We start from the raw sequence: 15,251 nt of genomic DNA on the forward strand, positions 1-15,251 counted from the left end.
GGAGGACACACACACACACACACACAGAGGTGATTGTGGTCGCAGAGGAGAGACTCTTCATTTAGAAATTACACCCTTCAACGACGGGCGAGGTCGTCTTCACATTCCCCCCATCCCCCCCTCCCCGCCCACAACTTGGAGGCGTGGCAGCTGCTAGCGTGATGGGGAGCGCCACAGTGACTGGCCAACTAACCAGCACTCTCGCCCCCTCTTCCCCCCCGCCCCCCCCCCCCTGAAGTGAACCTGTCACGGTGCTTCGCCTCGCTGTGTCGCTCTAGTAGCTGCTGCCGTTGGGGCAACCTGGTCAGCTTTCGAAGTGAAGCTTTTCGCTGTCGGACAGAGCCGGTGCAGTCGACCCCTGCCGGTGCATGTTCGAAACTGCCGGAGCTGACGCGCTTATGACCTCGCCGCTGCCGGCGTCGTCGCTATAACTGTCGTCGTCAGAGAAAGCACCCGCGGCAACGTCCTTCCCGTTCTTTCGCCAGTTGCCATCTTTCTGCCGCAGTTGATGCTGCGCGTGCCTTCCCCAGTACACGGTGTCACTCACCTGGACCACATCGCCCGTGACCGTTGCGAACAGAAAGGCGCTGCCGGAGCCATCGGAGTCGCAGATCTCGTGGTACACGATGCGGTGCTTCAGGAGCGCGTTGCCACCCATCAGCCGCACAAGAGCCTGCACCACGCACATAATTTCCGTTTCCGCACGCTGGAAGAACATATTGAGGTCATCGCCGGTATCGGTGTCGTCGTCTTCGCGAATGAAGTGCTGCGAGAGGCGGCCAAGGTAGCGCACAATGGAGCGCCCAGCGACGTAGTCAAGTGGGGTGAAGAGCACCACGGGGATAAGCGTCTGCAGCTGCGAAATGTCCTTCGGCAGACGCGCGGCAGGGTTACAGTAGTTGGCGTCGCGTGTGGCGTCGGTCATGGAAGATGGATCGCCATTCGTGTCACCAATCGACACATGCCACCGGCCGTTTTCTTCTCCAACCCTAGCGGAGGCGTTTCCCATAGCGGATGAGGACAACCGCTGCCGCTGCTGCTGTTGCATCCGCCGATCTCCGGTGCCACTAGCGGTGGCACGGTCAACAAGACTCTTGATGGAGTGCCCGGCTGCCTGTACAAACGCTTTCCAGCGCCGCGACAGCGAGGTTGTGCGCGAGCTGCGGCTGTCATGGTACTCGGCGTAGGTCGATGTGTGCCGAACTGGGGCGGCGGTGTCTTCCGAGACCGCGGTAGCGACACCGCTCCACACGCGCAGCGGTGGCACGGTGATGTCCTGCACGTACGGCAAGGAGAAGGGCGCGGTGCTCGTTATAAACAATCGCCGTGCATCGAAGTACGCCGGAGCGGAGTGTATCGTGGCCAGTACCGAGCTCATCGCTTGAATGCCGTTCACCGAGCTCGCCGCATGGCCATTGTGGTTTTGTGTTGCGTACACGGCCGCATAGGCAGCGAGTTGGGGGGGGATCGATGTAAGTGGCGGGCTCTGGGATGTCAGCGTCTGAGCTGCACCAGCAGCGGCAATCGCGGCGGACCCAGCCGAGAGGCTGCTGGCGAGGTTGTTACTCATGGCGTCTCCTGCCAAGGGAGAAGGCGCAGGTGCTTGAGTTCCCCATCGCAGGTGAGGCGTGCCTTTGCCAGAGGTGACCCCGTTGGTGACCATGACATGGGTGGCACCAGCGGCACGCTGTCCCGCCGCGGAGCTGCCGCCTTGATTGCTGTGGCCTGCCTGACTTGAATACTGCTGCTGTTGCTGGTATTGCCACAGCCCCGAGAGGGACTCCATTGTGTAATGCATGCAGATGCGAAAGGCGCGATCTTCGAGCTGGCGGAGCTGCCGCGCGCCGACATCGCTGGCCACCATCACGCAGCCCTCGAGCCTCAGCTGCAGATCAGAGCAGTTCGGCACAAACATCATTTCCACTCGCAGGTTCACAACACGCATGCACAGCGGCTGTCCAGTGCGCATCGCCATACGACATGCCCGGTGTACGAAGGCGCGTTTGGCGTCTGCGCAGTATTCGTTGAGCAGCCGAGTTGTGAGCGTCATGCGACCAGCGGGGGAAAATACACCACCGGCGCTCGTGCCGTCCCCGCTGGTCGCTGCACATGCTGGATCGCTGGCGCAGTGGCCAGCACCGCGTCCAGCCATCATACTGGCTCCCAGAGCACTGTTGTGCCCAGGGGCGCCATATGGGCCAGGGGTACCTCCCGAGATCGCGCTGCTCATCTGCGCAGCGGCACCGGCTCCCCCACGCGAGTAGCGCCGGTCCAAGACGATGCGTTCTTGCCAGTCGAACACGTTGGCGCTGTCCGGGACGTATGGCAGTGTAAGCAGAACCCCGTCCTCGAAGTTCGTCGCATCCACCATGCCCAGTATCATGTCCGCCTCTTCGACATCGTCGATCTTCACCACGTAATCCCGTGCCTTTGTCCGCATGCCGCCACTGGTTGTGCGCCACCCATCGGCTGACGCATAGACATCCTCATCCGTCTCACTCGACTCCGTCGGCACCCAGGACTGCAAAGAGGCGATCGAGGGTGATGAGCGGGAGGAGCTGTACGACCTCGACGAGCGTGACGACGACGACGATGACGTTGAGGAGGACAAGACATTCAATTGTGACTCGGACGACGTGGCCGTTTCGGCAATGGGAGAGACACGCGTGCAACGGTGTCGGCGTTGCTTCTGCGTCTGCTCGGCCGCGGTGGCGTCGCTTCGGTTGCTGTGCAGCGATGCACTTCGCAATGTTGGTGCCCAAAGCGCGTCTTTTGCCGAGGAGAAATGTGAGGAGTCACGTGACGGCGAAGAGGACGCGTTGCGCTTTTCTCGCTGAGCGTGGCGCCTGCGCCGTGTGTGGTGCCGACGCCGACGGCGATTACGCTTGTGCCGCTTGCCCACAGATGACGAGCGGGAGTGAGTGCGTCGTGATGAGGACGTCGAGGAAGAATGTGCGGTGACGGCGGCTGCGGACGTCTTCGTGCCAGCTGGCGGGACACCACGAGCATCCTCTCCAGGATCCTCACTGCGCCGCTTTGTAGTTGCTGACGCTGACAACGGCACGAGACCATGGGCGCTTGCCATCCCAAATGATGGCCCCCCCGCAGGAGGCCTCAAAGAACTGCTGCTGGAAGACGAAGTGGACGACGACGACGAAGTGCTTCGACTACTGCTGCTGCTGCTACTGCTACTGCTGGTGTGTGCGTTGTTGCGGCGACGTCGGCGTGAGGCGATTACGTCGCGAAGCTTCACCACAATCTCCTTGTGCGCTATTTGCTGATCCACCACCGACACCCGCGGCAGTCGGGGAACGGGCAAGCCTTCCAGACGGCAGCCCGATCCTGTCAGCATGCCGACAATGGCGTCGTGCCCGACCACGATGGAGACCCGGAGTGAGAAGCATGCGTTGAGTTGTTGCAAGCGGAGGCTGAAGAGGAGCTGCTTGTGCAAGGCGAACTCAATGAAGGGAAGCGCCTGCGATACTGCCATGGCGAGCTCCACACCCTTCACGTTAGCCTTCGGTTTCGACACGACCACCTGCACAAGGCGCGGTGGTGCCTCGCAGTTCAGCTCGACGGGCAGTGTGCACCCAGCAAGCACCACATGTGGAACAGGCTTGCAGTGGCAGATGCTACAAACGTTGTGCATCAGGAGATCGCCGACGCCGTTGCCGAGGAGACCATGACCGCCGCCCTTCCGACGCGGTTCTTCATAGATATGCAGAAGGGCACAGTTGCGCTTCGACGCGACGCGCTGCTTCTGCCAGCGAAACAGGTGTTCGGGACCGGCGCGCAGTGATGCGGCGGACATGTCGAGCATCACCGCTGTGCCATACAAGGAAAGTAAAACGACGTCTTCGTGATACTGTGTCTCCTCTTCGTAGCCTAGCACCGTATTGCAATGAAACGCGCGGGCATTGGCGCGCAGTTCCTCGCGTAGCTCCATCCACCACGCATCGCGCTCCTGGGAGATGATCTGTCGCGACTTGACTCGCGAGACAATCTTGACAGAGCGGGCACATATGTAGCCACCGATGTGGTGGATAGAGCCGGCCGGAAGGTCCTTGACGGTGAGTATCGAAATAATAACACGTGCCGGTGGTCCACCACCAGCCGCTGTACCGCCTCCAGCGGCTGGTGCATTTGTCGGCGGTGGGGCGGCCGCTGTTGGTGCGAGCCCCGGTCCGGGTGCGATGGCCGCCGCCGCTGTGTCGGTTGGGTTGCTTCGCATCAGGTTTGCATGGGACGGTGCCTGCTTCTGCGGAGCCAGCACTTCAGACGACAACAATGTGGGGTCGTCCATGGGGTACGCTAAGAAGCATTGACCCGCGGTCTGGGGTGAGCACAGCGAGTTGTCGGCGAGGGTGGAAGGGGCCACCACCTGCAACGGGTGGTGCAGTGTGGAGTGGGCACCGTGCGCGCCAGCCAGGGCGGAGGCTGGTGCAGCTTCGCTAGACTCTCTCACGACAGTCCCGTTCTCGAGTGACAGCGGGGGCACGCCTAATCCGCCGACTCCATCGCCTGTCGTCACCACGGCTGTCGTGTGTGCCTTTGGTATTGAGCCCATCGAATGGATTGGCGTTGACGCAGCTGCCCCCAAGCCCAAAAGTGGTGTCATCACCTCTGACACTACGTCCGCAGCCTGGCTGGAGTGCTGCTCCCGTGCCGAGGTGCTAAGTGGCGAGGTAGGGGGAGGCAGCAGACGATCGCGCGCTGTCATGAGGTCAGAGGACGCGTTGGGAGTTGGTGAGGGCGGCGACTGCGGTGGTATCAGATTGCCAGATGTGAGGGTCTTCGCTAAAATAATCGGTCCCAATGGAGTGGCGGCCTGGGTGGGGGCGCCGCCGGTGTACCCTGGCCCTCCTCCGTTCTTCACGATTGGAGACACATTGTATGAGGGTGACAGAGAGTTGCGTGGCTGCTGTTGCGCCACAGGCAGTGATGCACCGGGGAACTCTGCCTGGTACGCGGCCATCATGTTCGACTGGATATACCACGACTTGCCGCGCAGAAGAGCCTCCATTTTGTGCTGGTCAACGTACTTCACGCGGGAAACGACACAGGGTGTTCCGTACGCTCGAACAATGATACCGTTCGGCTCCATGTCGAACTCTTCCACGTATCCAAGAACCGCATTGCATTGGAGCTCGACCACCTTGCGCGCGAGTTGCCGGCGAACCTTGCCGCTCAGTTTGAACAGTTGAATGACGCGGGCATCGTTGATGCTGCGGCTGCTGCGCAGGTTGGTAAAGCGCATGTGCTCAGGGTCGGCCTTGACAATAAGTTCCTCCATCATGCTGCGCGTCGACTCCACGCGAAACACCGCCGGGTCGAGCCGCCAAACGCTAAACACGAAGACACCCTCTTCTTCCGCTGCGAGTGTCGGGTGGTCCACGCGGGCTGCCCGTAACGGGTCCAAATCCTGTTCCACCAGGAAGGGGAAAAGTGCAGGCGAGGGAAGAGGCAGTGGCATCGCAGCGGTCGTGGGCTTCTCCATGGCCGCCGCCGCAGTAGCCGTCGTTGTGTTGGCGGCGGCGGTGGCGGCGCCGGGTGGGCCGGGGAGCAAGAGGGATGAGTCGTGGGGGGAAAAAAGGGCGCTGGAACCCGGCATAAGATTGGCGGGGCCGTTTGCGGCGGTGACGCTGAAGCTATTGGTTGCCGGGCAGAAATTTCCGTTCGTGAGGGCGGAGGCGCTGGTGCACGTGTCATGAGGCCCGCCGCTGCGGGAGGGGCCCTGCCTCGGTGACTTGAGCGGGCCCCGGGCACCTGCTGCTTGCCGAGAAAACGATAGGTGCGTGCGGTGGTGCTGACGGTGACCAGCACCAGCTGTCGACAGGTTCACGCTCGCGTTGTTGCTGTTTATGTTAGCACTGTTCACCAAAGCGCTGCACAGTTCATTGAGGGGGCCCCGTTGGTTTTGCTCAGCGCCGATGTTTTGGTTGTCGCCACCGCCCTGCGTCGTCGTCGTCGTTGGGTTGGGACAATACCCTGATGCCGCCATTGGGAGGCTGATGCTGGTTTCATTTGCCTGGAGGTCACTGCTCGGGTGGGGGCCGTGGCCACGACCACCACCTCGTACGGTACCTGGCGGTGATGACACGCACTCCGCGACTCGGGGGTCAAGTCGGCGCACGTTCCGCACAGGCAGCGCCGGCGCCAGCGGGTTCTCAGCCGCATGGAACTTGATGCGGATGGTAAGACGGAGGTCGCCGTGGAGCCCGGCGTCGGAGTCGAGTAGCGGGAACCACCCGGACACCATCGGGTTGGCGCGGTAGATGATGCTGTTGCAGTCCAGCAGCACCATCCCTATAATGTCATCGCGGCTGATGATGTCGTGGTCGTAGACGCGTATTTCCAAAGGGTCCTCCTGCAGTACGAGGAGGTCGGCCGTGTCGAAGCGCACGTCGTGCTCCCAGACCGGGTTTCGGGTGCAACGTGCAATGTTGGTTGTGTGTTCCATGTCATCGAGCTTAACTACCACGTATGGGTCGGCCAACCCCGTTGTCCGGTCCATGATCGGGAGGTCACGCGCTTCGTGAACGGTTACTTTTAGTGTCGCCATATTCAACGAAGAGAGATGGACACCGAAAAAAAAAGGGGTGGGGGAATAAAAGATGTACGAAGGTGTGTGTGTGTGTATGTGGGGGTGGGGGAGAGGGAGAGGAAGATGCCACAGAAGTGGTTGCACACACTCACGCCTCCTTTTATTGCTGTTGTTCCACACCGCTGCTGTTGCTGCCCCACAGAGGATTCCGCTCCCCCCCGAGTGAGTGAGTGAGTGAGGGGGGGGGGGTTGAGAGAGAGAGAGAGACGACGCCACCACACCAATCGAGACCCACCCACACCGGTGTGATGGCCATGGGAGGAAAAAAAATAGAATAAAACAGGGAACAGGTTTGTAGTGTAGAAGAAGACGGTGAGGTAAAGAAAGCAAAGAGGTGATGCAGGGGCGAAGGAGAGGAGGAGAGTGGAGGGTTTGGGAGGAGTGCCATGCGGTGCTCACCTGCGTTTATGAAGTAGTGTCGCATGTTTTGTGCACCTCTCCTCTCGTCTTCTCCCTCCCCACCCCCCCCTTCCAACACACACATATATATATATATATACATATATGCATATGTGTATGTGTGTGTCCCTTCTCCCTTCCTCTCCAGAATGCGTGTGTGCTTGAACGTTTGCATTTGGTTTGGGTTTCTGTGAAGGACGGGTGTCCACCTGCGCGCTGGACGGAGCGCACCCATGTGTCCAAAGTGGTGGTGGTGGTGGTGGGGGTCAGCTCTTTGGATGATGGCAAACACCGCATAAGAGGCTCTGGTGCAGGTGTGTGTGTGTGTGGATAGGTGGTTGTAGTGGGTTTACTTTTCCACAACTCACGTGGTCTCGATCGGTGTGTTGGGGTGCATCAACTTGTTCCATAGCGAAAGGAGTTGAGCGGCGAAGCAGACATTTGGTTGAACTCGATGGCGCGCTTGCACCAGCGCATTTTGAAGGCCGTAGAAGATTTCCATAGGCGCTGCCGCCGCTGACACAGCCATGCGCAGCTGTGTCACAAACACATCCATGTAGAAGAGCATCACGACGCTGGGGCTGCGTGATACACCGAGCTGGCAGTGCACGATACAAGCAGGAGCTGGCAAAGCCCGAGGAGTGCTGTTATTCACAGCGGCAGAATAGCCCGACTCTTGGAGACTTGGAGTGTGGGCCTGAGGGTTTTCGAGATGTCCTACAACAAGTTGGTGCAGCTCCGCCACTTGTGAGCTCGTGAGTGGCCGTAGTTCTGGTGTTGGAGCAGGTGTGCTGAGGGACGCACTTTGGGTGACTGACGCCAACGCCGTCGATGCGGTGCACCAGGTGTGCAGCTTTGCAAGGGCCTGCGTTACAGGTCCGAGAGGCCCCCCGGCCGCGTTACTGCAGCCAGTCGCTGCTTTCATCAGCGGGGTGGTGAGGCGGCGCACACGTTCTAGCCGAGTAGCCTGCGTGTCCTCGATGCAGATCACCACACCATAAATGGGAACGTCTATAGTCCACTCGTGGAGTGGCGAGACAGAGCTGCCTAGACGAGAAGCGTCATCGTTGGGTCCTTGAGAAGACAAGTCTTCACCTGCTCGCTCACCGGTTCCTCGTATTTCTGTGTCAGGCTGCTCAAGAAGCCGCTGCAGCGACTCTACAACGTCAGCTATTTGACACAGGCACGCCCTTTCGTGGTGGTTCACGCAGGCATCGAAAGCTTTCAAGGCACGCGCCACGCACGAGCCAGAGACTGCCTCGGCACCCACGTCCTCGCTCTTGTTTGTATCCCGCGTCCTGGCGTGGTCATCGCTTCCCGACGCAGCGGTAGCACAGAGCTGAGCGTCCAATGCCAACTCATGTACCAGCGCTGAGGAGAGAACAGGCACCGGTTTCGAACGCAGGACGATGCGGCAGGGGATGGCAGTGAGGACGACGTGGTTCCCACCGGACACACGTTCCTGATTCCGAACATCAGTGTCGCTCATGCACTGGACATCGTACACAACGTCCTGCGCGCTCTCATTCGACGCAGAGCTCGAAGTCCACCACGGCAGCGGCTCGGTTTGCTGAGAGGCTTCGCCATCGCCCGAGACAGGAGCGCGTGTGGCCATGGCGGCCTCCTTCTTTGCGCCTCCACGGAGAGAGAGCACCATCCGCACGAAGACTGCGTTACGTGCTGTCGCAGGTGCCGAAGGACACTGCAGCGCCCCCTCGTTTCCTGTTGGCGGTGTTATAGACGCTGCCGAAGAAGAAACTGGGGACTTGACAGTTTGCAGAAGAAGTTGGCGCTTACGTGCCAACCTCGAGAGAGAGGGCAGACTTGTAAGAAAGACATTGCCCATGACCGGCTGGCAACCCGGCCTCAAGCGGCGGTCCTGTTGTGCGCCATAGTCGCTTCCAGACGACGTTCGCGCAGCGGCGAGGTCGTTGACAAAGTTGATGACGACCGGTGTCGTGTCGGAGAGGGTATCGGGATGAGACATGGACACGATCATCAAAGCCGTTACGCTTAAAAAAAAGAAAAAAGGGTGTGACTCAAGTACGTCTGCGTACACGTGTGCGTGTGTGTATACATATACATATAATTTGCGCGTGTGTGCGTGTGTTCGCGGTTATGCGCAACGCATACACGCATGGATGGACCACCCTATGGCGAAGGGCTGGTCGGTCTCTTGCTCCTGCTTAGGCGAATAAATGACGGGGAAACACCGCGGGGAAAAAAAAGAGTGGGGGGGGGAACGAAGAAGTATGGTGATTGTGTGCGTGGATGGCGGGCGGACGGGGCCAAATGGGTGGAGGGTGAAGGGTCATTCGTGTGTTTCGATGGATGATGCCCTACAGCGCGCCCCCTTCCCCTCCCCCTCCACTCCCCCTCATCCACGTACTTCCCAGAAAGCAAAAGAGAAGCACCGGCCAATACATCCCACCTTCACGTACGTACATGATGGTCCTATATACACGCCCACGGATATGTATGTGTGTATTGCACCCAAACGCCAAAGAGAGAGAGAGGAGCTCCGACAGAAGAGGGGGCTCAGTTTTGTCGTCCACACGTCAAGAAGAAACAACTGAGAGGCTGTGCACTGCATTCGTAACAGTAGTGTTGACAGCCGTCCTGCAATAGGGTGTGGGAGGGGGCGAGGAAGTAAGTACGGACGAAAAGTTCTGCGTGAAGACACCAGGGGGGAGGGGAGGGGGGGGGCTGCTGCTACGTGGGACAGTAGACATGAGTGTGTCAGAATTCGACCTATTCATATCGTTTCTCTCTCCCCCGCCCCGCCCCCCCCCTCCTCGCAAAGCGTCACCTCCATTGGTTGTGCATGCGAGGACACTCCTCTCTCCAATGCGTTCAATGCCCAGATATACAACAAGGCGAAATCCAATAAGGGACGGCGGTGCTCCTCTCGCTACCAACAGTGTTCGTGCGTGCGCGCTGCTACGTGCGCCCCATTCCTCCTCCCTCCCTCCCTCCCCACTTCCCCCTTACTCAGGTTTTCACTGCTGCCTCCTTGGCGTTCATCTCCTCTTCGTGTTTATCCACAAGAGATCTCCACAGCTCTTTCACCTCAGGATGACGCTCAAGAAAGAGGTTCCACAGAAACGCTCGCCCGCTCACCGGCTCCGATATGTCCTCAGGTCGCACTGAAGGCACACGCTTGGCTGTATCGTCTGGGTCAATCACCGGGTTATACCCGTTCTTCAAGAAGAACGGACTCTGCAGCGCTTGCTGAATCGTGATGCGCTCCCGCGGGTCCCAGCGTAGGCAGTCAATGATGAGACGTACCTCATCCTCATCCTCGTCGCCATAGGGACTCCGCAGGAGCTCCGCTAGACTTGGTGTGACGGTGTTCGACGGAGGTGCTGTCTTGACTAATTTTTCTACAGAATCGATGAAGAGTTTCTTTGTCTCGTCGTCACGATACTCGGCGATGGACCTAATCGCGCTTGCGGAGGGCTCGCCCAGCACGTGAAAAATACTCAGTAGTTGCTGCCTGCCGCCCATGGAGGTGGTGTAAAAAATGGGGCGGCCGATCAGCATTTCCGCGGCAATGCACCCAATCGACCAAACATCAACGCCGTGGAAGCTGTCGTGGTCTAGAAACCCCATGGAGTTATCGCTGGAGACCGTCAGCGTTTCTGGGGCAGCGTACCACTGGGTGCAGTTATCCAGGACGGTCTGTACATAGTCGGCTGTTGTGTTGAGCCTGACATCGCGGCCCTGGCCAAAGTCAGTGATGCAGGTGCCGTAGCAGCGGTTCACCATGATGTTCTCCGGCTTCAAGTCTCGGTGAATTACAGGGCACAGGTGGAGGTAACCGACACCGCGGAGTATCTGATACAAAATATACTGTCGGTAGTCGCGTGCGAGGGTGTGTAGCGGTGCCCTTGTCAGCGGGCAACACACAGGGCCCCCCTCCCCTTCTCCTGCATCGTCGCCGCTATCCCCTGTACCTCGGCCACCGCTACGTTCCGTGCTTCGGTGTTGCTCCGTCGATGCCTGCGCCGAGGGGGGAGTGTCACCGGTATCGATGTTCATATCGCCGTCTCCGGGCTTCCACCGTTTCAGCCGCTGCAACCACGTCTCGTACGCCGGAGCCAATTCTCCCGCCGTCACCGTCACAGAGTCGAGCACCTCACGTAACGTGTAGTCCATTTTTTTCATAACCACGTAGACACCTTCGAAGGTGTGCTGCAGGTGCAGGATTGAGTCGTACGTCATCGTATCTACATCGCCAAGAGGAATGAAGAAGTCGGTTGCCGACATGACGTTATCGTGCTGGAAGGCCATCATGAGTTGGATTTCTCGAGTGGCGCACAGCCACATGCGCGGTTGATTGTGTTCGAATAGTTGACGCAGTTTTTTGATAGCAACGAGGGTGTGGGTGTCGTAAACTACCTCTCGTTCCTCCGGCGTTAGCGAGGCGTCCTCGTACTCCTGTGGCGGCCTCAAATTGAAGGCCTCTACAAGGTCGTTGTCGCGGGCGGAGCAGACAAAACCGTAGCTTCCCCGGCCAATCGACGTTACAGCCTCGTAGCGGGAGAGCAGCTCGAACAGCTCCTTCGTCTCCTCGCCGTTCTCATTAAATACTATAATGCATCGCTTCGAGGCGAGCGGATGCCGCAAGACGGTGGTCAAGGGAAGGCATTGCGCCATGACATCGACTAGAGTTTTATATAGAAGTGTACGTAACGTTCACACTTGACACACGCACACGCACGCTCCCCGTTCGCTTTTTTTCGACTTGTGTCCAGTACAGAACCCCTCTCCCCTCCTTCCTCCCCCATCAACGAGGGTAATTGGAATGAGACGGGGGGGGGGATGGGATGAGGGAAGGGGGAAAGAGAGGAGTTGAGAATTTGTCACTGCGTAGACATACGGATGAGCAGCGGGTCAAAGTACGCCAGTGGTGGTGGTGGTGGTGGTGGTGGTGTAGATACACACACACACACACACATTTATACATACGTTGGTGGAGTGAGCAGATTTTGATTTCCTTTTGACTTCTTCCTCAAACGCCCTTGGCTCTACTGATTTCAGGGTGCCTTGTTGGGATCTGGACACACGACGCATGCTGTGACTGGCAGCGCGTGCGCAGAGAAGTTACGTCTGTGTATCAGGGGGTCCCGTCTCACGACAGCGCTGAGAGCCGGGGGGAAGCAGGAGCCTCTCTCCTCTCCTCTCCTCTCCTCTCCGCCCCAGTCAAACACTGCTGTCAGGGGTTGGTGTGTCAATATTTGTTGGATTGTTGATCAATGTGGGGGAGGGCTTGCAGAGGCATCATCATGACCGCAAGTGTTTCCCCTTTTGACACATCGCTAAGCAAGACCTCTCCCGCCGGCACTCTCTTGTTCGCAGCCACCATGCCCCGAGCAAACACGGATCGGGTGAGGTGGGCGCTGCCGGCGTCTTGGCATCTCTACAAAAGGTGAATTGCTAGACCCTGTGAGACCCACCACACTGTGGGGGGGGGTGACTGGCATTCATTTGGGGCTGGACAGATAAATACAATGCCAGAAAAAGCAAAAGCTGCCGCCATCAAAGTGGGAGAGGGAGGGAGAGAGAGAGAGAGAGTGGAAGGGTTCAAAACGAGACAGAACAGAGACGACAATGGCATCGTCCCGTTTCACTTATTGTGGGGGGTCCCTTGGGTTAGCAGTACCGCAGAGCTGTAAATGTGTGGTGGTGTGTACAAACATGCGGTGCACATGCGGTACTCTCGCATATTCGTTTCCATCGAATTTTGTTTGTTTGTTCCCCCCTTCCTTCAGTCCTGATTTAATCGTTTGTTGTTATACGTCGTGTGTGTGTGTGTGCGTGCATGCGTAGGGGAGGGGGGGGTGAAGGGGGGAAGGAGGTTTGGGATGGCCTGATCGCATTAGTTGTCAGTGGAAGAGCTCACACAGCCGAAGGGTCGAAGATGTGGGTGACTTGGCATTGTTGTGCGCCGTCACCGTCACCGACGCCGCGGTGCGGTGTCCATGTTGAAGGGTTCCGTCGTCTTTTGTGCTGTCCGCCGCCCCAAAGATCGATGGTGGCCAAGCATCTGCCAGGGTTCGGCAGGCGTAGCAGACGAAGCAACGAACCATCTCCGCTCGGTTATCTGATTGGGGATCGGCAACCGCAACAGCGGAAAGGGGTGGTGGTGCTCCGCTCGTACCGAATCTCGTTGCGTCGGTGGCATTCACCGCAAAGGGGCTCAACTGGCGTACCTCTGCGTTTGCGTTCGAACCACGTTGACATGCGGGAACGGACGCAGGCAGGCCACAAACGCAGCACATCGCGACGGTGCCATTGATGTCAGCTTCTTCTGCCTTCACCCCACGCGAGTCGCGGTGCACCTGCGGAGGCGCAGTCTGGCGCAGGTTATCGCGATTTTGTTGCGCCGTCCGACTCAGAAGAGTCCTCCTGCTTGCCTTGCCGACGGACTGCAGACTTTCCACTATTGCGGAGCCTTCGCGATGGGTGTGCGCTTGGGACGCATCGGTGTTCGCGGTGCCACGCACGAGCCGCTGCATTGCAGCAGGGTGCACCTCCAGTCGCTGCACTGTGTTGAGCACGTTGAAGATCATGGTGCGGTAGGAGGTCATCATGGTCAGCACGAACTTTTCTACAGTGCGGTGGACCGAGGAAGCGGCGGTGCCTGTGCACAACGCAGGCGTGTAGCCACACAAAATACCACAGAGACGCGTGTACATGACGGTTTCTTTCGGGAGCATAGTGCGCAGGGGGCGAAGACAAACAACTTCGTGAGTGTATCCGCGAAAACCGGCGCCGTGTACGACGCCCTCGCCGCTGGAGCCTGTAACAAGCGCTTCGAGCGCTGCTGTGGCGCACCGCACAGCGTTGCTGCCGAGAAGCAAGTGCGACCATGTTTTCGAGCTCGCGTCTGGTAACAACGCGTGCTCGTCTCTGTGAGTGACTTTTTCGTCTGCCGTTCTGCCAGCCACTGCCGCCGCAGCTTCGCGCTGGAGGTGCTCTTCGCATAAGCGCTGCGCAGCACGGCAGAGAGTCTGTTGCCGCACACGGGCATAGAGAGCTTCGCGGTCGCACAGCGGCAGCCGACTAGCGTGCAGGGCATGACGTAACTCACTCAGATAGCTCTCCGGAAGGAAATCACTGTATTGAAACAGGCGCACCTCCGCCTCGCCAAACATGCGTGCCGCCGTCTCACCGCCCCGTTTTGCGTGCCGCTGCTCCAGTCGCTGAGACGGTGATGCCTCGGGCAAAGCGTCACCCACCTGGTTCGCATCCGGCCCCATCTCCATCCCCATTTCTGCAGTGACACTGCGCTTCCGCTTCTTTTTCGCTTTCTTGCGTCCGTTGGAGGCCTCATCGTAGTAGATCCACCGCGGTGGCTGCTGCTGCACGTACTTGCGCAGTGTCGTGAACTGCTCCATCATGGTTGACCGCACCCGCTCGATTGCCTCATGGCGACCACGACTTTCATGCAGTGAGACTGTCGTCGAGGGAGATGAGGATGGCGGCGGCGGCAGCACCAGTTCATCTTCACACAAGTGAAACGGTAACAAAAGCAGGCTGGACACCGACAATGTCTGCACTGTGGACGATACCGTCTCGGACGTTTGGCGCCCCGGCTCGCATGCCTGCCAGTGCTGCACCCGTTGCTGTTGTTGTTCGTGTGCCTTGCACCGCAGCTGGCCGAGCTCGTGCAGCAGCAGCATCGAGTTAGGGCCTCCGGACACGGCTACCGCAAGCGGCGTGTCACTCGGCACGAGGCACCGCTGAAAGATGTTCTCGCGCACTGCACCGGCGCAGTAGGCGAGGAAACAGTCTGGACAGTACAACTTCGATGGCCCATCACGGCTGACGACCGTGCCCATACCCTGCTTGCACTTGAAGCATTGGTTCATCCTATATAGCACACACCGCGTGTGTGTGTGTGTGTCCCCTGCTGCTGCGCTGTCCTGTGGTACAAATGAGAAAAAAAGGGGTGTGGTGACAAAAAAAAACTGTCGTCTGTTTTCGCTGCGCGGGCGCGCGTGTGTGCATGACGCAATGTGTAGGTGTTTTTAGAGGGACGATTGGGAGGAGGAGGAAGGGGGTGGCAATGAGGCGGCTGTTGTTGATGGGGGTGGGGGTGGGGTGGGTGGGGGATCGAAAAGTGCGCGCGCAGGGGAGCACCTTAGCTGCATCCATCAGGCTGGTTGTTCGTCCCCTCCCCTCCCTCCCCCCTCCCTCTTGGGTCGAACCCCTGGAAAGGGAGGTGTGTGTGTGTGTGTGT

The 15,251-nt window shown here is 59.0% G+C and overlaps 4 protein-coding genes across 4 annotated transcripts; all 4 read right to left on the reverse strand.

Moving 5' to 3' along the window:
* Positions 1-304: 304 nt before the first annotated feature.
* Positions 305-6,562, reverse strand: JKF63_06265 (uncharacterized protein; the record flags this gene model as incomplete). Its single annotated transcript, XM_067902215.1, has 1 exon — positions 305-6,562. One exon carries the CDS (start codon positions 6,560-6,562, stop codon positions 305-307), a length of 6,258 nt encoding a protein of 2,085 aa, XP_067758712.1.
* An 805-nt stretch (positions 6,563-7,367) lies between these two features.
* On the reverse strand, positions 7,368-8,990 carry JKF63_06266 (uncharacterized protein; the record flags this gene model as incomplete). The annotated part of the gene is made up of 2 exons (XM_067902216.1): positions 7,368-8,705; positions 8,751-8,990. 2 exons carry the CDS (start codon positions 8,988-8,990, stop codon positions 7,368-7,370), a joined length of 1,578 nt encoding a protein of 525 aa, XP_067758713.1.
* Positions 8,991-9,994: 1,004 nt separating this feature from the next.
* On the reverse strand, positions 9,995-11,662 carry JKF63_06267 (uncharacterized protein; the record flags this gene model as incomplete). The annotated part of the gene is made up of 1 exon (XM_067902217.1): positions 9,995-11,662. The coding sequence occupies one exon, from the start codon at positions 11,660-11,662 to the stop codon at positions 9,995-9,997; it is 1,668 nt and encodes a 555-aa protein (XP_067758714.1).
* Positions 11,663-12,891: 1,229 nt separating this feature from the next.
* Positions 12,892-14,880, reverse strand: JKF63_06268 (uncharacterized protein; the record flags this gene model as incomplete). The annotated part of the gene is made up of 1 exon (XM_067902218.1): positions 12,892-14,880. One exon carries the CDS (start codon positions 14,878-14,880, stop codon positions 12,892-12,894), a length of 1,989 nt encoding a protein of 662 aa, XP_067758715.1.
* Between the last annotated feature and the right edge of the window lie 371 nt (positions 14,881-15,251).

Source organism: Porcisia hertigi, chromosome 13 (genome assembly GCF_017918235.1).
Source record: "Porcisia hertigi strain C119 chromosome 13, whole genome shotgun sequence".
Classification (NCBI taxonomy): domain Eukaryota; phylum Euglenozoa; class Kinetoplastea; order Trypanosomatida; family Trypanosomatidae; genus Porcisia; species Porcisia hertigi.